Source organism: Perca fluviatilis, chromosome 5 (assembly GCF_010015445.1).
Source record: "Perca fluviatilis chromosome 5, GENO_Pfluv_1.0, whole genome shotgun sequence".
Lineage (NCBI taxonomy): Eukaryota > Metazoa > Chordata > Actinopteri > Perciformes > Percidae > Perca > Perca fluviatilis.
In genome coordinates this window covers 17,429,972-17,452,444 of record NC_053116.1, presented here as the reverse complement: position 1 = coordinate 17,452,444, position 22,473 = coordinate 17,429,972, and the positions used below count along the sequence as shown (strand labels likewise).

General features: G+C 41.9%; 1 protein-coding gene across 4 annotated transcripts in view; it reads left to right on the top strand.

The window, feature by feature from the left end:
- LOC120559199 (metabotropic glutamate receptor 7-like) overlaps positions 1-22,473 on the top strand; it is a 115,469-nt gene that overhangs the window by 68,126 nt on the left and 24,870 nt on the right. For all 4 annotated transcript variants that reach the window (XM_039800744.1, XM_039800745.1, XM_039800742.1 and 1 more), the window contains exons 2-5: positions 11,260-11,476; positions 17,223-17,358; positions 18,640-18,794; positions 20,793-20,930. In XM_039800744.1, the coding sequence (XP_039656678.1) occupies positions 11,260-11,476; positions 17,223-17,358; positions 18,640-18,794; positions 20,793-20,930 (646 nt within the window). The remainder of the gene's footprint in view (positions 1-11,259; positions 11,477-17,222; positions 17,359-18,639; positions 18,795-20,792; positions 20,931-22,473) is intronic.

Genomic DNA, 22,473 nt, shown 5'->3' with positions numbered 1-22,473 from the left:
CCTATTAAAGTGTTCTGTTCTAAACCAGTATATCTCAAGTACATCATGGCAAGTAGGGGCTCAGACACATTAACAGAAGGAATAGGATATCTGTGATATTTTCCACTGCTGTGATCAGTGCGTAATTACATGGCCCTGCCAAAGAATTCTTTGTGAGGAGCAGACAGAGAGGAAAGATATGATCGAGGAGGGCTCACTCACATTGTCTGCGCTATTAGGGGAGAAATGGGCCTGGTGATGATGCTCTGTTGTGTCTTAAGAAAGAGAGAGCTATACAGGGAGAGATGGGGAATAGTACAGAGGGAGTCATTGGGATGCAGGTCAGAGTGTTGCAGGTGCATGGCTGACAATGAATGTGTCAGACCCTGCATGCTCCAGGTGAAGGTGGGGGGAAAATGCACCTATGCTCGCTCTTTGATGAATAATATGTCAGAGCCAGATTAGTACTGGACAGAGCAATGAGGCAGAGCAGAGATATAAAGATGTTGCACGCACCAACAATTCCCAAAACGCAAACGCAGACTTTTGTATTCGTATGTTTCTCATAAAAGAATGTTCTTGTTTTTCCTCCAACCTAAGACAGAATGGCATGTATAGTTCACTATTGGTGTATTTATATTATCTGAGAAAAAATAAAGTTATCATGAACACAGAAAAACAAAGCTGCGTCCAGTGGACTTTGCAGTCGGGAAAAAAATCAATACAGCCATCTGTAATATACCCTGTGGATATAAAGGAATACATTTCATAACACTTAGTTATAAACCTGCAGGCTGTTTTATTCCTACCGTGAGCCGGGTTTCTGTGGCACCTGGAGAGAACACACAGCACATCCACGATGATCAAGGCTGTTGTGTTGAACTGCATTGTTCTCTGCAGGGCCTCGCTTTGTGTGAAGCCTAAGTCAAAAGAAGCTTTACAAAATGACTTGAAGAGATACAGTATCTTTACAAAATAACTATCACGAGTGACAGCAAGAGTTGCTGTCAGCTTTAAAGGCAAGACCCTTAAGTCATGGCCGTAGGCTCCATTTCTGACGTGTTCGTAACAGCAACTCTAAACATTTACACCGATGTGGCTTTGAAAGATATTTTGTGTGCAGGGAAATTATTATTTCTTTGAAACACCAATAGAGTTGAAATAGCAATCTGTTTACCAGAGGGAAAGAAAAAGGTTGGTCAGGTTCCCTTTGTGAGCTATCCACACTTTCCTCCCACGTCTCGGCTCTACTCTGTGTGGCTCTCCTGGTCAAATATCTGATTTGTGAGTCATACCTAGCCTCTGTACCCATGAAGAAACACGCTGGTTGTCTTAAAATACACTCTGTCAGGGCAGCCATGCAGGAGCTCAGGCCCGGCACAGAGCACTGGAGCTGCCCAGGGGACTGGCATGGTGCGAGCAGGAGAGACGGAGGGTGAGGGAATCGACTGAAAAGGGGAAGTGGGCGTAAAGAAGGAGACGGTGGAAGGTCGTGTTGGATAAAGGATTATAAAAGCTTAACTTTCTGTCATGTAACACAAAGTCTAGTTCATTGGTGTGGGCAACTGTGAAAATGTTGTGTTTGTGAGTCCTGTAGCAAAAAGCTGCTGCAAGGCACAGTAAACACCCAGACTGGTTAAACAGTATTCAGGGAAGGTCCTTGTAGAATAATTGGCTGGGAAAATGGCAGAGGGATGTTCTGTAGTAGGAGTGTGATGTGAGGCTGGCCTTGGTGAGGAGTGTGGAGGAGAGGCAATTAAAAAGCAGAATCCCTATATTAACATCTAAGTTTGCTAAAGACGATATGGAGGAAACAGAATTGCTGCCTGGTTTATATTCACCAGCAACACTTTCTCCAATCCAGGAAGTGTGACATTCCTATACAGCAGAGGACGTTGTGGTGGATGACAGGGTGTTCAAAGCGAGTGGAGTGGAGTTCACATCCTGCACCCCTCATATTGTTAGGTTTAGGCACCTAACCTTAAGCTGCTATAATCAATAGTTTAACAATGGATCACATGACTATGTGCAAGGTGTTGCTTGTAGTAATGAAGAGTCATGAAGTACTCTCCTAGGAGAAATATCACCCTACTCTGCAGTTTCCCTAAGCTTTACGGAGTGTTTTAGCATCTTTCAGCCCACTCAACATCAGTATTTATGTTCACTCTCATCAATCTCGTCCGCTGGCAGCTATTTTCAGCCAAAGGATTCTAGAAACCTACTGTACACTACTTGCCCAGGACCAAACGGCAGACAGACAAAGTCAGCGACTAGCTAGTGAAAATAGTGGAGCATTCAGCAGCTAAAGAGCCAGATATTTCCCTCAAGAGTTGCTGGGGACCAGAAGAAGAGATTGTGAATAAGCAACTGTTTGTCAACACGTTCGCCAAATCAACTTTATAAAGTGATAATGTCAAAGTTGTGTTTTCAGGTTGTTGTGCTGCCACCATGTTGCTATAAGATAGATTAATGCAGGTTTAACCAAATGCTTTGAGTTACAATAAAAATAATAATCATGCTTTAGTTGCCACAAGCGGATATTGCTGGGGAAATTGGTTAAATGCACTGACAATAAGCCTACAGATAAGATTTTGCACTGGCAAGGAACAGTTTGCAAACACATTGTTGATGAAAACCGTGAAAAAATAATCCCAAAGGCTTTATGTTTCTGACAAACGTATTTGCTAATGCAAATTAGTAGTATCTGAGTGTACTGCAGATATTAGGAGCAAGGGTTCAGATGAAAATTCTTGAGAAACAGCGAAGAGGGGAAAGTTGGGTGGCATACAAGCAAATGACTGAGGGCCAATTGTCTCGGTTTGGGGGGAAACTGGCAGGCCGAGGACCTCTCAGGGCAGGAAGTGTCTGCTGATCATCTGTGTGGGCGTGTCTGCATGCAGACAGATGACAGAGAGGGAGGGAGAGACGCACAGGAAGATGAGACCCACTTGTCTTTCTCTCCAGCGGGGCTGAAATACACAGAGGGGCGGAGAACAGCAGAGCAAGGCTGAAAGTCACAGGTTGTGTGAGGGCACAATGATGAAACACAGCCTTCACAAAAGGAGAGTTTGAGTGAGAGACACAGATGGGCAGGAAGAGAGGGGGAGAGAGTGACAGAGAGAGGGAGGGAAAGCTGTCGGTTTCCCCCGCCCTTCCTCCCTGCCTCTTCGGCTGAGTTGTCAGTGCCATGCTCTGGTGAAGAGAGATTACCAAAGCCCAGCCTGAGGTTGCATGTATGGACACAGTCATTACCTCTGCCCTGCTAACAAATGGCACTGCTGTCTGGATACAAACCAATGACTGTCTGATGCCCCTATGTCACAGAGTTGCACTGAACCTTGATTTAGCAGGAAAGATGAAAACTTAATAACTGCTCAGTATCTTTATAGGTCTGTTTATTATACTGTATTATTTTGTTTATAGGATATCGACCGTTGCTGTTTAACACCGTGCAGTGGAGCTACAAATAAATCTTCAGACTAGGGATGTTTTTTGTAAGCAAATATTTATTCCATCATGGGTAGTGTATGTAGTTTTTGAATTTCTTTCAAAATGGCTCCTTGGCCAGTCCATAGTACCATACTTACTGTGTGTGTGTGTGTGTGTGTGTGTGTGTGTGTGTGTGTGTGTGTGTGTGTGTGTGTGTGTGTGTGTGTGTGTGTGTGTGTGTGTGTGTGTGTGTGTGTGTGTGTGTGTGTGTGTGTGTGTGTGTGTAGACAATCTGTGCATTGGCATCCGGCCACAGACAGCGTGGGGTTATAGTCGGGTCTGTCAGAACCCGCTGTCATTTCCGCCATCACCGTGGAGATTGTTGCAAACAGCCGAGTGGAGCTGACTGATGTCAAGATATACTTAGAAGCTAATCATGCAGCAAATGGAGGCACAGGGATTCCTGCAAAAGAAACTGCCTGGCTGCAATCGCCCCAGTTACAGCCATTCATGGGAAACATTTCAGCTCTGCCACTCACAGTTCGTTTACAGCCATGTTTTTGAGTGTTGCTCTCAAATTAATGGATACCAAACCCAGTTTGGACAACACTCTAGTTCTCTGTGTCTAATTTTTTGACACTGATGGTGTCTATTCAGTGCTGCCTTTTGTAGGGAAAACCTCTGTGTTTGAGAGATGGCCTTTGTTTAAAAAGTTTTTGTTTAAGAACCCATGGACTGTCATACCTCTCTGTTTTCTGTGGAGACAGCCTGTCTTTTCATATCCGCAGATTTCCCTCCTCTCAGATGGCAAGGATAGATGGTTGCCATTACCCCAACTGAGAGTCGTGTTATGCCATATGCTGCCTATTTTTCTCCAAATAACATTTCTTTCTGCATCGAGCGTATGAGAGAGAATGACGGAGCAGAGCAGCGCTGCTTCCGTAGCTGCAAGTATTGCCCTCAGTTCGTCAGAATCATCACCTTCGCATTAGCAGAGCAGGACGGTTAAACCACAAACATTACAGTCTCTCACCTTCCTTTAGAGCTGCCCGTGGTGCTTGTGGGCTGCTGTATGTGAAAATGCAACAGAAAGGCCAAGGCACTCTAATTAACTTCACCTGGCATTCTCACTTACTGTGAACGTGTCTAACCTTTATACAACCTCGCTTAGTCACCTCTCTTCTTAAACACCCAGGTTGAAATTCTCATTTAATGTCAGTAAGCAGATTACTGCCCCCCCCCCACACACACACACACACACACACCACTTCCCACCCTTGACTTCTTGTTTTTTTTAACCTTCTGTAGACTTCAGCAACTGATTTTTATTCAGGGCGGCCGCACCACTTTGTGGTGGTAAATCAATAGAACAGTGTCCCCCATAACAGACCTCTGTGTTTTCCTTCCATTGATCCTTTCAGCCCAGCTACATTCAGAAGCAAGCTAGGTGATTATCCTCAGCAATCCTAACTTTGATGTATACAGCAGATGACAGGTGCCAGACATCAGCTTTGGGTAATTGTGGTACTGAAAGGGGGCATCGTTAATCATTCTTTCTTGGCCTGAACTTAGTTGCTCATGATTGGCTCGCAGTTATTGTAGTCGTTGTCGATGCAGACTGCTTGCAGGCATCGCCGTCACCCTTTCACCTTGTTGCAACTGGAGCACAGACCATATTGTCATGTGTGATACAAAATTTATATTATAGATTTAAAGTGTCCTAGTGAATTAATGAGAATTGCAAGCAGTATCAAGTACAACCTTGAAACGGGCAAATTCCTAATATAGATGAAGGATTAAGAGAAAATAATCCTTTGCTCATTCCAAGCTAATTATTTACAGAAAATGATTCTAAAATGTTGATAAAATATCTATTCTCCTTGCCTTATTATTATCACAGTCATTTTCAACACCTCACTGAAGACATGTCACGTGCCAGCCTGCTTCAAGTCCTCAACTATTATCCCTGTTCCCAAGAAGTCAAGGTCCACAGGACTTAACGACTTCAGACCCGTCGCCCTGACCTCTGTGGTTATGAAGTCCTTTGAGCGCCTTGTGCTTTCACACCTCAAAGACATCACCGACCCCCTCCCCTGCAGTTTGCCTACAGAGCTAATAGGTCTGTAGACGATGCAGTCAACTTGGCCATCCACTACATCCTCCAGCACCTGGACTCCGCAGGAACATACGCCAGGATCCTGTTTGTGGATTTCAGCTCTGCCTTTAACACCATCATCCCGGCTCTGCTTCAGGAGAAGCTTCTTTCTCCTCTGCTCTTCTCCCTGTACACTAACCGCTGCACCTCCAGTCACCAGGCCGTCAAGGTTCGGAAGTTCGCGGACAACACCTTTTCTCATCGGACTCATCTCTGATGGTGACGAGTCCGCCTACAGGTGGGAGGCTGACCACCTGGTGACCTGGTGCAATCAAAACAACCTATAGCTCAGCGCTCTAAAGACAGTGGAGATGGTTGTGGACTTCAGGAAGAACTCAGGCCCACCTGCCCCCATCTCCCTCTGTGACTCAACAATTGACACTGTGGAGTCTTTCCGCTTCCTGGGAACTGTCCTCTCCCAGGATCTCAAGTGGGAGCTGAACATCAGCTCCCTCATCAAGAAAGCACAACAGAGGATGTACTTCCTGCGGCAGCTGAAGAAATTCAACCTGCCAAAGACAATGATGGTGCACTTCTATGCAGCCATCATCGAGTCCATCCTCACATCCTCCATCACCATCTGCTACGCTGCTATCACTGCCAAGGACAAGGGCAAACTGCAGCGTGTCATTCGGTCTGCAGAGAAGGTGATTGGCTGCAATCTGCCGCCGCTCCAGGACCTGTACGCCACCAGGACTCTGAAGCGTGCTGGAAAGATTATGACTGATCCCTCCCACCCCAGCCACAAACTCTTTGAGCCACTCCCCTCTGGCAGGAGGCTGAGGTTCATCAGGACCAAAACCTCACACCACAAGAACAGTTTTTTCCCATCCGCTACTAGTCTTATCAAAAAGGCCCGGAACCCACCCTGACGCTCTCCACACTCCACCTCTGGCTCTACATGCCACTGTACTTACTCTGCTGTACTGCTCTTTGTTTATATTCTAACACTTGATTTTCTTAACCTTCTTATATTTAGAGAATGTGTGACATGCACCTACAACACCAAAACAAATTCCTTGTATGTGTAAAAAAACATACTTGGCAATAAAGCTTTTTCTGATTCTGATTCTTATTATCTCTGCATTTTAAATCTGCTGCAGATAAAGACATAAAGACCTAATCAAGTTCAGAAGGTTTTGATTCAATTTCATAAAGAAGGTTAAATTACTAACTTTGACTTCCACTTGATTTGTAGCTCATTATCTACCAGAGAGAAAAATACATAAGTGTTAGATTCTAATCAGTATTAGTCAGCATCTCCTTGTATCGTAATTCCAGCAGGTTTAATCCTCACACCTCTGCATTTTCTCAATCAAGGTTTAGCACTTTTGTTACCTGGAGGTCAAAGTGGTAATTAAAAAAGCACAGAGAGATTTTAGATTCCTGGGGAATAAGGAGTTAAGAAATTATATCAACAGGGTACAAGCCTGGGACAAAGTAAAAAGACAACACCATCTTAAATTGTTCCCCTGCAGCACAAAGCTCCAGAGAGGCAAATGTTGAAGCAGCGTTCTGTCCCAGCTGGGGTGAAGATGGGACGTGATTCAACAAACCTTTAACACCTTTTTGCTGCATAGTAATACTACAGCAGCTCTGTTTAAAAATACATCCCCTACCAAATGTTTCAAATAGATGCTTCACTTTTTTTGGAAAGAACAGTCTTTTTAAATGCAAATCACTGCTGGTGTTCCTTTTCATTACTTTGCTGAGCTCTCTTTTTGACCCACTACACTCAATTTAGGCAGCCCTGAAGTGATTTAACATGTGACATCGCAGCAGCATTCCCACCTGTGAATTTGTTTAATTGCATCACTGATTTTGTGTTCGCTGGTTTTGTAGTGGTTTTTTTTTCTTCTTATGAGCAACTAAGTTGAAACATAATTAGCTCTATCTTGCACCTGGCGCAGCGCAAAGCGTGATGCAAGTGTCTTTGCTGGTTAAAGACTGACGCAGTTGTCAATTTCCCGTCCAGCGCCTGCGTTGATTAAGTAGCAAATGCACCTGCGCCCATCTGTGTGCCAATGGGCGTGCTGGTCTTAACAGGGAGGTGTGTTCAGGTGCATTCTTGGCGTATTGCTATCTTGAGGCAGCGGAGTGATAGCGCCATTGACCAACAAAAACCTGGTCTAAAGTCAATAAAGCAGCATTTTATTGTTATTTTAACAGCACGTTAGTAAAATGTCCCTAGGCTTGTGCACTGCGCGCGCGCACACTAATGGGAATGGGAGATTACACTCTGATATCCGTTTATTGCATGTTACACCCAAAACACACCTATGATTAATAAGTATAAACCTTTTGAACCATGCGCCTGGCGCACGGACCCTTTTTCCGTACTAGCAAAACTGGATTGGTACACGCCCTAAATGCAACTGCGTCAGGCGCTTCACGCCGTGCGCTTAGATCGTTAAAATAGGTCCCATTGAGTCATCTTGAGCTTGACTCCTCAATTTGTCAGCTTTGTGTGGTTGACCCCCTTTGAGTTGTGTGTCAAAGCTATAACTCACATTCTGTGAGTTGAAGCAATCCCATCAGGGAGCCGCTGTGTCCTCATTCCGGTGTTTCCCCAGTGTCCGGCTGCTTTTGATCACTCTAACAGAAATGGATGGCATTCATACAGTGCTTAGATTACACTGTGTGATGAGGTACTGCACTGGGTTCAAGAGAAAATGAAGCATGTCCCGGTTTGTGCATCCACCCGTCTAATGGGAGGTAGCCAGTTTGACCCCAGACGTGCCACCACTTGTGATTGCAGCTTCAAAATCTCGAACACAGTTGCTGATTAGATGTTTTGTTCTTTATCAGGCAGCATTAGGAACAACCTCATACTAGATCTCTGTCAACTGATTTACTTTGAACTGGGTTTTTGATGATGAATGCATTCAGATAGATACGGTTTTAGCTTATATAATAAGCAGGTATAATGTTTTCCATGATAACCATCTTAGCTTGCTAACCTCTGCTAATTAGCACTAAACACAAACTAAGTATTTAGTCATAAATCAAAAGTATTATAAACTTTTTTGAGCGGATGATAGCACTAAAAGAAAAGTTAAAGGATCGCCAATTCATCCTTAGGGAGACATGAATGTGTGTACTAGTTTCATGGCAATCCATTCAATAGTTGTTGAAACATTTCCCCTCAAAACCACAAATGTGAACCTCATGGTGGCGCTAGAGGAGAAGTGGAAGGACAGACCGACTCACAGATCGACATTTCCATCTCAGATTAATGCCGCTAGCTTGGCCAAAAATCTGAGCAATTTAAAGAAGTGTTCGAGGGTAAGAAGAACATCTGCAGACTATTAAGTGGTTTCCTGAACATTAGGAAAAGTGACTACCTTGCATCTTTCTAAAGAACGTGATTGATATAGCCGGTTGTATATCCTTATGAGATACTCTAAGTTATCTACATGTACGCTGTTCAGTTGATGGTATGTCTCAGTTGTCACAGTAGTTGATAGTGATCATTAAGTGTGACAACGCTGCTTCCTTTAAGGAGGGAACATAGGATGCAAGTATTAGTTAACATTTGTAACCCTTAATTCACATATTCCCGACGAAAATATTAAACAAGTGAGCATGAAAGACATGAAATGACAAAAATCTTGTCTCAAGGTCCACTTACTATTTTCATGTAACAAAAAGCACTTGATAGATTTAATGAATAAAAAAACTCTGAAAAAACTCAATGGCTGTAGATTTATGTACTAGTGCAGAGCCTGTTGAAAATGTGCCTGTTTGGAACGGGCGATTGCTTGGCCTGTGGTATTGCTGCTTGTAGAATTCTTCAAAACCAAATTGTACCCCAAAATTACTTACCCAAACCACTTAATGTGTAACTCCACTGTATAGCCTACTACTGACTTACGGTGTAGGCTTCTTCTACATCAGAGGAAGACATTGTACTACTGTATTTAGCTGACAGAGAACGCTGCAGATTCAGAATGTAAACACAAAATATCACAATGACAATGTGGAGTAATCAGACATTAGCCTCACGCACTCATGGCAGTGCGCTACTCACCCGGCCCGTTATTAGAGCTAATCAGTACCTATCTGCGTTAATCAACCACCAAAACCAGACCGTGTGTGTGTGTGTGTGTGTGTGTGTGTGTGTGTGTGTGTGTGTGAGAGAGAGAGAGAGAGAGAGACACCCACACACACACACACACACACACACACACACACACACACACACACACACACACACACACTGACAGACGGACGTTCCTGCAATTTATAGATAGATGAAATGTTTAGCTCTAGTTGGACAATTTCTGGGTTACACTATCATGTTGTGGCTGCTGTAATATGTTTTCTTTATTCTTTATTTTGTGCAAAGTAGAGTATGTTGTTGTATGTGGAATGAAATGTCTTTTGTCATGTAATTCCGTGTGGGATGGGCCACTTAGTGGTATGAGACATGAATAAAATATCATTCCTCATCATTAACTCAAGGTCTACTCACTAGCCTTTTCTCTAGCTTCCAACCACATCTCACTGTCTTTCTCATGTTTGCTCAGTTATCATCGTGTGAACTTTATAACATAATGAAAGCTGGTTAAGATTGTGAGATACAATTGGAAGCTGAATTCCTTAATTTGAATATTTAGATATGCTGTAGGGTGGTGAAGACAGACCGAGGTCTCACCGGGAGAGAAGTGAAAGAGAGCTGGAGTTTATATAAAAGTGCTGCAAAGACCTTTCTGCAGTAAGTCTTCATTGATAAGTTAAGAGAAGAAAGTGATATCACAGTACGTTGCCCAGGTAACAGACCTAATATAGGCTCTGTAAAATAGTACATTTCATAATGTGAGTATCTTTTGACAAGATAATCTGAAATATATGAAAATGTATTGCTCACAAGATGTCATCTGTCTGTGTGAGCGGCAAAAGAAGTGTATGATATACAGCGCCTGTATATAAGATGTATATAAAATATAACATTGCTATATCTACTCATGTTGTAAGTCTTTCTGATAGGATGTATTTGTAAATAACAAAACAATATTCTCTCACAGTACACACAGTTACTTTACTTTATAAACAATACATCTGAAAGTTGTAAACCTAAATTATATTTTGCCGGCACACATTAAACTGATGCTAATATTAAAATATTAAAGTGTGAGTGAGACACATTAATATTGGAGGTAAAGGAAATAGTTTGGTATTTTGGAAAATATGGTTATTCTCTTTCTTGCTGAGTTAGATGGGAATATTGATACCACCTAGCTTTGCACAAAGGCACTTCTTTCTGCTAATCTAAGCCAACCAACTGCTGGAAGTATTTTCATATGTAGCGTATAGAAATTAGAGTGCTATCAATCTTCGATCTTCTAATCTAAATCTTGGCAAGAAAGCCAATATGTGTCCCAAAATGTTGAACTTTTCCCTGAAGCTCAAAATATATCTGATCCTGGCAAGCACTGTAATTTTCCCATCTATCACGTCACACATTGCACTGTGGGATTTCTAGCAGGAATGTACCTTACATGCCATGGACTTTTTGTTTCATTGTGAGCTCTGCACCTTATAGCACATTGCGAGTGATTTCGGCCATAGCCATTCAAAAATGGGACTTGTCAGAGCAGTCACCATAGCAAACACCCATGATGCTGCCCCAAAATAGCACCAACACATGAGTAAATGTTCCCTTCCTCTCCCCAACCCCACTTGTTCTCTTCAAGATCCCGCAGATCAGCTATGCGTCAACAGCCCCGGAGTTGAGCGATGACAGGCGCTATGATTTCTTCTCACGGGTGGTTCCTCCAGACTCATTCCAGGCCCAGGCCATGGTGGACATTATCCGAGCCCTGGGCTGGACTTACGTCTCCACCATCGCCTCAGAGGGCAGCTATGGAGAGAAGGGAGTGGAGGCCTTCACACAACTCTCTAAAGAAGCAGGTAAGGAAAGATGATCAGTGATGGGCACAAACAAAATTATATTAGCTATAATGACTTTATTTTTTTTTTTTTATGTATTTCTATGATTTAAACTTGCATTTCTTTTCCCAGAGTAAGATCAGTTTTGTGTTTGCAATTCAGCGTAAAATCTGTTTTGGGTGGATGAATTATTGATCTGTTTGGCAACCTCTCATTTAGTCCCCCAGTGAGTTGTGGAGTGTTACTGGAAATGTAGACAGAAAAAAGTAGAGTGAATGCCACGTCCCAATAATAAGCATGGCCTGTACCCATGTCACTGTGACAAAATGTAACCATTTCAGCTTTTTTGCTGCGTGCACATTCAGAAGAGGAATTGTTTGAAAATGTCTAATGTCTTCTCTTTAGCCAGCAGAGAGGAGAGAGAATGGTCTGGCTACTGCTCATTTGGGAGACATGAGTTTTACACTCTGCCTTTTCTGTTTAACTCTACCTCATTTTTTATCCCTGCTATCGAGAGTACAGGGCTCTGACAATGGTAATCGTGGTCAGTAATCTATGTGGTCAGTCGTTCAAACCATTCTGGTCTGGTTGTGTGCATGAAGCAGGGTTTGGGATATTTAGTTGTTTTTTTGTAGAAAATAAGCCTGCCTTCTTTTGGTAACATCTCCAGGCATTTCTCTCAGAAACCATATGATTAAACACAGAGAGCTGAACCACTGAATGTGCTTGAATGGAGCTATTAGAATCAGTCTTGTACGTTGGGTTCTGTAATGTAACATTAATGGTGATTGTTTAAAGCAGCAATGACTGTTTTTCAGGTTTAACAGCTGACTTTAACTTTGGGTTTTGGGAGGTTAGAATAAGGATGTTGAAGAGTATTTACAACTGAAATTTGCATTCAGACAAGGTGTTGTGGTTATGCCTGGATCTGGGCTGAAAATTGTGCATATGCTTGACTCACCTGCTTTTTCCACATTGATGCTGTTGTTGGCATGTGGTGATACATGTGAATCAGCAGTCACTGCTGTCACAGATGATGGTACAATGGGTCGGCTATCTATGTCAAATCATGTGGTTTACAATCTGCTGTGGTATTTCTGCAAGATGAGGATGAGGATACATTTTCATAATACAATATAGTGAGTTTGAACTGACTGACCACGATTGCAACAATGTTGTAAATGCATAACCATTGGCAGTAGCTGTGTGTTTAGAACTCCAATCCCTTTTCCATATTTGTGAAATAATCACTTTAAGGCTGGAAAAATCCCCCTCCATGATTCATGACAGCACATCCACACAACTCCCGACAACAGGAGCAAGTGTTTTGCTGCTTCTTACCTCGACCTTCTATGGATCCCAATCCATTTCCTGTAAATCGGCAGGGAGTGATCTCTGTCTCTTCTAAAGCTAATGATATCCCACAGGCACTGATCACAAGACCAGCATGCATGAATATTTTATCTGTGTGCATATGTGTCCAGTGTGATCACTCATTAGAACTTTTAGAAGCTGTTTGTGCCTGTGTAATTTGCATTCACAGACAGAGAGAAAGTAGTCTCTATCGGAACAAATAAGGAAACGTCTCGATTTAAGGCTTATTTTTGAAGTTTCAATTCATCGACTATATCCTGTGGATAAAGACAGTTTCTTCCAGCTGGTTTTCTCAGATGCATTTTCCACCGATGTTTTCTTTTTTTTCTTATGCAGTAAACACACAGCTATTATTATGACTCTTGAACAGCTACACAAAGAGTATGAAATTATAAGCCCATTGTTGTTGTTGACTCATCCTTTTGCAACTGAGCTGCAGTCACTTTGCAATATTTTGTATTCATATACAAATGGGAATTATTTCGTCTAAAGAAAAAGCCTCCAGTACCCAAGGCATCCTATCTTTAATAAACACATTAATTATGTTATAGCATGACTGCACATTCACAGGATTCATTCAAAGGCACTGGCTCTGCACCAGAACAGAGTGGAATGGATTGAAATGAATAAGAAGCAAACATCTTAGTGAATATGGAAAGAGAGAATATCTGGAAAATACTTGTGTGAGTAGATTACAGAAATTGCTAAACTGTAAAACAACAGCATTTTTGGGTGGATGTTGTTTGTTGCAGCATCCCTGCAAGCTGATCTGTGAGGCCTTGAGACTTTTTGTGGCTGCCCTGTTTGGTTGCACTGAAATGTCAGATGCATTAGTAGGATTCTCGCTTCACCACTTCAAGGAGATCCATCTAGCGGACTAATGCAATATGGCTACCCATTACCCCAAGCTGAGACTGGAGTGATGGTCAGCCTGTATTGATCTCTCCTGTTTTTTTCTCTTCTTCTGTTTTCGCTCCACTTTCTCTCCCCCTGTTTAGGCACTGTTCCCATTGTGCACCTTCATCCTGGCTCCTGGTGAAGCTGGCAGAGATTAATCTTGTTTGTATTTTTCTGTGTCTGTCTGGACTCAGGCCAGAGCAATGGAGTTCAGTTTTCCCATTTCATAAAAAGACATTTGAGGAAAGCCTCCCACAAAGTATCACTGTGGAATTGATTACAGCAAGTTGCCAACACAATGCGTTCTTAGATCTAGTCTGAGCTGTGAGGGATGGGGGAACAAAATCTGCCAGTTAAGTATAGCACTTATATTTAGCACTCAGAGAGGACTGGGGAGGAAGCCTGATGCATCTGCAAACACCGTAAAATAGACCACGATACTTCTGCATGAACCTTAGACATTGCCAAGTCCCAGACCAGCAGTGGAAGGGCACACAGATGTAGAACGTGACTGTCAGCCGCATGTCAGCCCATTTTGATGTGCTCCCACGTGTTCAGGCAGGGAGACTGGAGAGAGCAGGTCTGCCTTTTGACTGCCGAAGTGATAAATGTAATTGCAGCATTATGGATCCCCTGGAGGTTTGGGTTTGAAGGGTGTTCAGTAGGCGGGAGGGGGGTCGAAACCATCAAGAGCCTCTAATTTAAAAGGATTTGTATTTCACTAAGCAAAATAGGGAAGCTGGATTCCTCGCCCCGGAGTGCACATTCAGAACCGAGGGCATTGAGGATGAATAATTGAAGCAGTTAATGCAGTGCATGACTTTGACACTCAGACAGATAAGCGGAGAACTTCCAAGGGCCTGATGAATTTGGTCATCGTGATCGTTGAGCTCTCTTTGATATATTAATCAAATGTGGAGCAGAGGGTAGGGGTTTACGGTGCATATAGTTTTGATATTCGGTTGTAGGATCATAGGTAAATTAATCAAGTTTAGCTAAAAATGTCAGTGTCACAAACCCACTTCTAATGCAAGCAGAAATTGAACATTCTTTATTCTTCATTGTTGAGATAAATTTAAGACCAGCTTACCCTTTCTCGTCACCCTCCTCACTCACTGTAAAGGTCGGGTTATGCTTGAAACAACCTAGTTTGTACAACATTCATAGTGTTGCACTCGGTTGTACATACAGAAAGTTGCGTAAGAACAAAAAGAGAGCTTGACCTCCTTCACCTCCATGCCCTGGCAAATCGCTGCATGAACCAATGCCAATTGGTGTGGGAGGAGGGGGTTTCCAAAGCTCTTTGACCATACGACAAACAGTTCCGATGACGTATACTGGCAGCCAGAAGGTACAGTATTGCTACACAATCCTTCTTGTGAGACTTCAATGAATTTGAGTAAAACACTCTCTTCTCCCAGAGCCTGGCATTTATCTGTCTCTCATCACACATCTCCAGCCAAGACAGACATGCAGCTCTTTTTTAAACCCACTGTTTGAGTCGAGGACTCTTTCAAGTCCACACAGTGCCTTCCAGTGACAGGTGGAGGCGTTCCAACCCACAGCACATCACTCTGGAAGTACAGATACGATACTTGAATTTCCATCATGCCCGCCCCTCTGAATAACTAACTGACTGACCATCTGACTGACTGACGGATGAAGTATTCTGCATTCAATAATTTAGCCACTGCTGCACAACCGCCGGTCCGCAGCCTTTAGGGCAGCTCTTTGCCCTCTCTGAAGATGGGATTTACTCCAAATGCTTCTTATCTTCATCAGTGGCTCCTGTGGTCTATGTCTGTATTATTGACTGTTGAGACCTATACTTTGTCTCTTTTCAATATACCATTATAACTATTCACACAAGCCCACAAGGTTCTTTTTTTGTCATAATGGAGTTAATGCATTTTCATGAGACTAAAGTTCTTTTCCTCTCTCGAATTAATGCGTGTGTGATACCTACTGTACCTGCAGACATAAAAAACCCTGGAACTGAAAGGCGCCGCTAATATGCCAGAATCAGATATTTTACGGTGCTAAAGATTCCTAAAACAGAAACCTAGAAGTGCAGTGTCAAACTGTAGGCTTTCTGGCTGAAATCAACTGAAATCTGTGTGCTGAAACAGTTTTAGTGTTGTCCCTTGGAGACCTAAAACGCTGGCTGCTATACACAAATGACACCAAGCACGTTTCACTGTAACAGTATACCACAAACCCTTAAGCAACAGCTAGACCATTTGTGGAATCTCCATTTTATGTTTAGTCCACTTAGGGAGGATAACAGCAGCCATCCCAGAGGTCTTTTGGCACATACAAATGTTTTCTGTCTGTCTGCTGATACTTGAAAAATGAATAGTTACTTTAAGTGGAGGTTCAGCAGTTGTCATTTCTATATTCTGCCTTTAGAAATGACACAGTAAATGACTGGAGATGTGTGATCTGCCAGCTAAAAGCTGTGTATATCAAAGTAATGAGCCTGAGGAGACTAGCAATTAAAAGATTCCTTCCATTTCTCTGTTGACTCAGGGAAACTAAAACTGAAAGGTTATTGGGTAGGCTTTTAAAATGCTTGAGTGGGAGAAATTTTAATAGAGCTTTGCTGTTGACTCAGGACACTGACTGTTGCCTCAAATCTAGACCTATAGTTCTTTCGCACAGATGATCATATTCTCTGCTCATCCAAAGTGCCTCAAAGGTTAGTTTGTCCTCCGCACCTGTAATTACCACACCAGACTAAGGCAAAATTCTTTTATGAATTATATAATTTTACTTTACTACCTGATAATGAGCTGTTGAATATAACCCTGAAGACAACAGTATCTAGCAAACATAATATACTGTGCCAAATATGTAACTATTTAGCAACGCACGGAAGCAATCAGTACCCTTCATCCTGTACAAACTCATTAGTGGTAACCTGTCTGAGAATGATTTATTGTCAGTATTAATATCCTCTTTGTTTGTTATTGCCGGCTGTGCTATCTCATTGGTTCAGGGTCCAACAAGAGATGTTTGATAATGACTTTAAATGAAAAGTCAATGGCAAGCTCTTGGATTTTCTCAAATCCATATGAAACCTGTAGCTTTATGTCCCTGTTGGTGTGGATTATTGGATTTGTTACAGCAGATATGTTTATATCTCTCTCACTCTGTGAAATGACTCTGGTGCTCAGTCAGAAGGCGCAATTTGAGAGTTAGATTGCATGCCGCTGCGGTTTTCAGATCATTGCCAAAATGTAAATGTATACACTGTAAGACTATCATTTAGACTCTATAGCAAGCATGACAACATCATCAGAATCTCACTATTGTGTTCAGATGTTTCCATTTCCATGTGGATGAGATTTCCATATAGTAAAAAACAACAACCCGCTATTGTGACCTCAGGCTTTTGTGTGTGAGTGTGTGTACATCTGTGTGTAACAGTGAGTGAGTTAATGGGTGAGCTAATCCCTGAAGTCTTATCATTTCTTACTCCTCTCCCATTAAAAAGGTGGAATCTGTATCGCCCAGTCTTTGAAAATTCCCCACAACCCCAAGCTGGAGGATTATGACAAAGCCATCCAACAACTGCTGGAAACGCAGCACTCACGGGCAGTCATCATCTTTGCCAGTGAAGAAGACATACGGTGAGGAGCGCCGCACATTCTGGCTTCACCCATGTTGTTCAGGCGCCTTAATGGCTTGCTATGTTAAGGTCTTTAATCTCTGAGAAGCAGCTCCTGAAGACAGGCTAGAGGCACAGAATTACCATGTGTACAGAATGTCTGCTACACAAACATACCTCCAACAACACAAACACAACCATGCCTTGGAGGAGAAGTGGAAATACAGATCACAACAAAGCAACAGAGAGAAATTGTTTAACTTACAAAGCCCCATGGGAAATATTTATGTAAAGAAACAAATACTCCAACATTCAGTACCTGTTAATTCAAAATGAATGCTAGTGAAATTGAAAAGATGAGTGGGAGATTTATGATTTTAACTCCCTGTTATCTTTTAATAAAACACAAAACATATGGTTACACTTTACTTGAAGGTATCTACATAAGAGTGACATGACTCTGTCATGAACGTGTCATAAACATTATAAACAAGTCAAACGTTTGTGACATAACGCTTCTGTCATTTGGTTTTTGACATGACAAGTTAGAGTTAGGGTTAGGGTTCATGTGTCATGACAGTGTCATGTCACTCTTATGTAGATACCTTCAAGTAAAGTGTTACCAAACATATAACATAATGGACAAAATAACAATAGTTAACCTCCTTTCCCTCTCGCTTTTAAAGGTCCCATATGCTCATTTTCCAGTTCAAACTTGTATTTGGGGTTTTTACTAGAACATGCTTACATGTTTTAATGTTCAAAAACACTTTCTTTTTCTCATACTATCTGTCTGAATATACCTGAATTCAGCCTCTGTCTGAAACGCTCAGTTTTAGCGCCTGTCTCTTTAAGCCCCCCTCCTGAAAAAGCCCAGTCTGCTCTGATTGGTAAGCGTTTCTGGGTCTTGCGCATCTGTGCTCATGGGAGTGCACCGTCACTGCAGCCGTGGAATGACTGTGACGGCACTGTAGCGGCACTTTCTATCTATAGTTGTGACATTACAACCGTACAGGAAGTCCTGACAGCTTGTTCAAAAGCGCTGTTTCTGAATACGGGCTGTGTGCATTTCTCTGTGGATTGAGGGTTTTGATACTTTCACAGTATATAGCACCTAGAACTGCTTTATAATAAATAAAAAAAAAATGGCTATCTCACTTTTTACAATATGAGATTAACTGTACACGGCAGAGCTGTAATGTCCAGACAACTACTTAAAGCTAGCTGTGTCTTTGTGTAATTGAGATTAGATTGCACACACTTCCTGTGCTCTCTCCTAATTCAAACATGGACGTCCTTGCAGGGGAGTTCTCAATGCCACCAAAAGGGCGAATCAGGTGGGCCATTTCCTGTGGATTGGATCTGACAGCTGGGGGGCTAAGAGCAGCCCGATCCACCAGCTCGAGGATGTAGCCGTGGGAGCAGTCACTATACTGCCCAAACGCTCCTCAGTTGAAGGTACGCACACAATGATGCACATACACAGACTCACACTGCATGTTGTGTTACTGTATTGTATTGTTTTCTATTTTACTTTTAATTTTGTAAGGAGTAATTGCCTTCTGTAGTCTTTTTGTTTCGTAAGTGTGTCTAATTCTAATCTAAATTTCTATTATATATTATATATTTTTTGTTTTTTTGGGTCACTTTGGGCCAGTGAAACAAGCTGGGAACACACCATTAAGTTAGCAATTGTCTATTTACATATCTAGCTGTTATGGAGCAACATGGAGTCATGTTTTTAACCACCAGGCAAATGTAAGTCCAATTTGAAAGCTTGCTTCATACTTTCTGCATCCGTGAGGGTGACGTAAATGTTGTTATCTGCCCATGTCCGCAAGGGTTCACACGGATCCCTATGTGGATGTGCAGCCCAAAATTTGTGACGGTTCAGACGGTATAAAGTTGATATGAAAAATGTGTAGGCAAAGTGCTGCCTACTACCATCAATTTAGGGTTCATCACTTTGAGCGAGCCCTTTCGCAATCTAAAAAACGCCTTACCTATTTCTTCAGTTGACAATTTTCTACATTACTCACAATGACTTTCTACAATCCTCAGAGGACAAGTGTGACCTTGTTGTTGCATTTGGCCGTGGGTTGTACATGACCGGATTAAAGTCAGTTTGGACAAATTGGATACGATTTTATTAGATACTGAAACCAACAAATGTAAACTTTTTCCCCTTTTGCTGTCATCGCAGACAAATTTATCAGTGTGTCTGTTGGGAAATTGGTACCTTTGGTCTCTGCTGTATAATTCTGGAAAGGGACACAAAAGATTGGATCTGAGAAAAGGCTAGAAGCATTGATGTTTTTTTTTATTGTTTTAACATTTTCTGTCAATAAAATCCAAAAGATATTATCATTTGTTTTTTAGTGCTTTTAGTGTGTATTTGTCTTGATAACTGTAGCTTAAAGTTCACCCACAAGAAAAAGGAGGACATTCTACTGTACAATGTACAAATTCACCACAGAAATAGAATATTCACAGCATGCTCTATCTATTTTAAGTTCTGTCCAGTGTCACAATCCTGATAACCATTCATCATTTCAATCGAGGAAATTTGAAAGTCTGAGTTTTATGAAGCTACCCATAATTAGGGAAGGTCTAGTGAAGACAAATGTACACTCTGGAGGCAGCGAGAATATTATTAATCCACCAAGCACCATTGATGGTCTTTAGAAAAGAAAATCAGCTGAGTCATTCAGCAATGATTAGCCATTATTACCTTTACCCATGGCTCATCTGATATGACTGGATAACAGAAAGTGGAGACACTGAAACACTTGTGTTTCTCAGTGTGACTTTAATATGTTAAATTCAGATTATTCTCAAGAAAATTGTGAAACAAAAGGTAAAAAAAAAAAAAAATCAACCAGGAATCTCACAATTAAGTTTTGTCCCAGTTCAGTTCCCTGACCCACATTGGGGAGTAAAGTTGCACAAACAAGAGAACAAAATTTAGCATACAAGCTATTTTTCCTTTCTTGCAGCAAGTTACCCCTCCTCAAGCTAATGCGTCATACAGGCACATAATGCCTGTTAAAATAAGTGTTAAGCTAATACACCATGCCTTCAATCCATTTCTATTGTAATGGATTTAATGAAGGGAAGAAAACCTGCTCAGCACCTGCAGGACTTGCAGCCTAAGGCAACAGGCTGCGGCACCACTTAAAATCCCTGCGTTATTTATTATGCATCCTGTTTTTTAATTAATGTAATTTCCTAGATGAAAGAAATGATTAAAGTTCCATGGGGCTTGAGAGGAAGAGGAACCACTGTGGTCAAATTTTGATGAAGTAGTGCTTGCTGGTGTTCTTCCAACACCTAGCAGCCAGCACCACACCCCCACCACAACACCACTGCAGCAAGTTTCGCTTCGTTTCCTACAGGTTTGAATTGGCTGATAATTGGTCCGGAACTGAGCCATTCTCCTCTTTCCTCTACTCCCAGGGTTTGATGAATACTTTACTGCGCTCACCCTCGAGAACAACCGCAGGAACGTGTGGTTTGCTGAGTTCTGGGAGGAAAACTTTGACTGCAGGCTCCTCAGTGCCTCGAAGAGAGAGGATACCAGCCGTAAATGCACAGGTACACGAGTTTTGACGCAAACAAAGCAGGAACATTTATGAATTATTAATAGACGATGCATATTTCTACCCTCCCTTGTCAGGTTGATGTGAACTCGACCTTTTGTTTGCATTAGTAGCTACAGATCGACTGTTGGGGTTTTAATTCAACCCCTCTTGTCTGCGGCGCAACTAGAAAGTCTTAACACCAGGTGTTTCCACCCAGCGGGTGCAGGACAGACAGAGTTTATTATTAGAATAATAATGCACCACGTATCTTAGTCATACTACAGTTACAGACTGTCTGCCCCCGTGGCTAATGTCCTGTAACTCTTAAATCCCATATTTCCTCTCTTTCCCCTTAACCCAGTCACCTTGACAGCTCAGCAGAGTCGTGCCGTGGGTACTAACTACACAGAGCCAGAGTACAGTTTATTTAGGTTGAAATTACAGGCAAAATGAGAGAAAGATAGGTGCATACTGCTCCTGCCCCCATTCTGCTTTATTACTATCTTTGTGGTCACATTAATGATAGTGTTGTTAACAGTGATGCCTTCTCGTATTACCTAAACTCTGCCTGTCAACGGTATGACAGGCATTGCACTGCATTCATTAGCTACGAGGATGATGCCTGTGATGTGGGATGCTGTATTAGTCTTGCTTGCATACATGATGACGGTAATGACAGTGTGACACAAATGATTTTGCTTCCTTTATAATCTTCTGTTTGGCGTCTTTTTATCATGCGTCAAAGACAGAAGATGCTCGACTCAGTGAGCCCCACAAACCCTCAATGTAATTCCTGTAAATGTCTTTTATCTTTTTTTCTGGCTCTATACAACTGTCTCAATATTCTCTTTTTTTATACCTCAAGCCAAGCTGATATTTATGAATGTAAAAAAAACAGGAGGCGTTTGCATTCAAAGACTGTCCATTTAGCTCCCTATACAGTGCTCTCAAAAGCAAGAAGGTTATGTGTGGGTTGAAATTTATGTTAAAGTCTGAGAAATGGCCTGAAATGTCAGCAACGATTGCTTTTTCTTCAGATAATGCAAATCTCCCACATTATTATATGTGTCCTATTGACATCATCTGCCCCTCCACTGAGCTCTCCACGTGAGCTATGAGCAGTTATCACTGAGAAGAAAATTGTGTTTTAGTATTCAGAGTAATTTCCTTGATGGTGCATTTTTGTTAAGTGGGAGCTTGGATATTGAAATTATGATGATGATTATTATTCAAAGTAATAGTAGTATTTTTGTTGTTATAATTTTCATTCACTCTTTGAAATGCAGCTTTTATCTACCAGCAGAATAAAATAGCTCATTCAGTTTGTAACAAAAACAGAAATCCAGCAGAGGTTGTACATTACATATTCAAGCAGAGAATCAGCAGCGTGATGCAAAACCTTTACAGCAGCCCATAGCGAAAGGGCAGTGCACTGGGAAGAGGATATAAAAGAGCAGGAAGCTACTGTAGCGGAGTATGTTACTAAAGTTCATGGTGCTCTTCATCACCTTGCAGATGAGACAAGTGAGGTCCGTTTTTAGCAGCGTATTACTTTG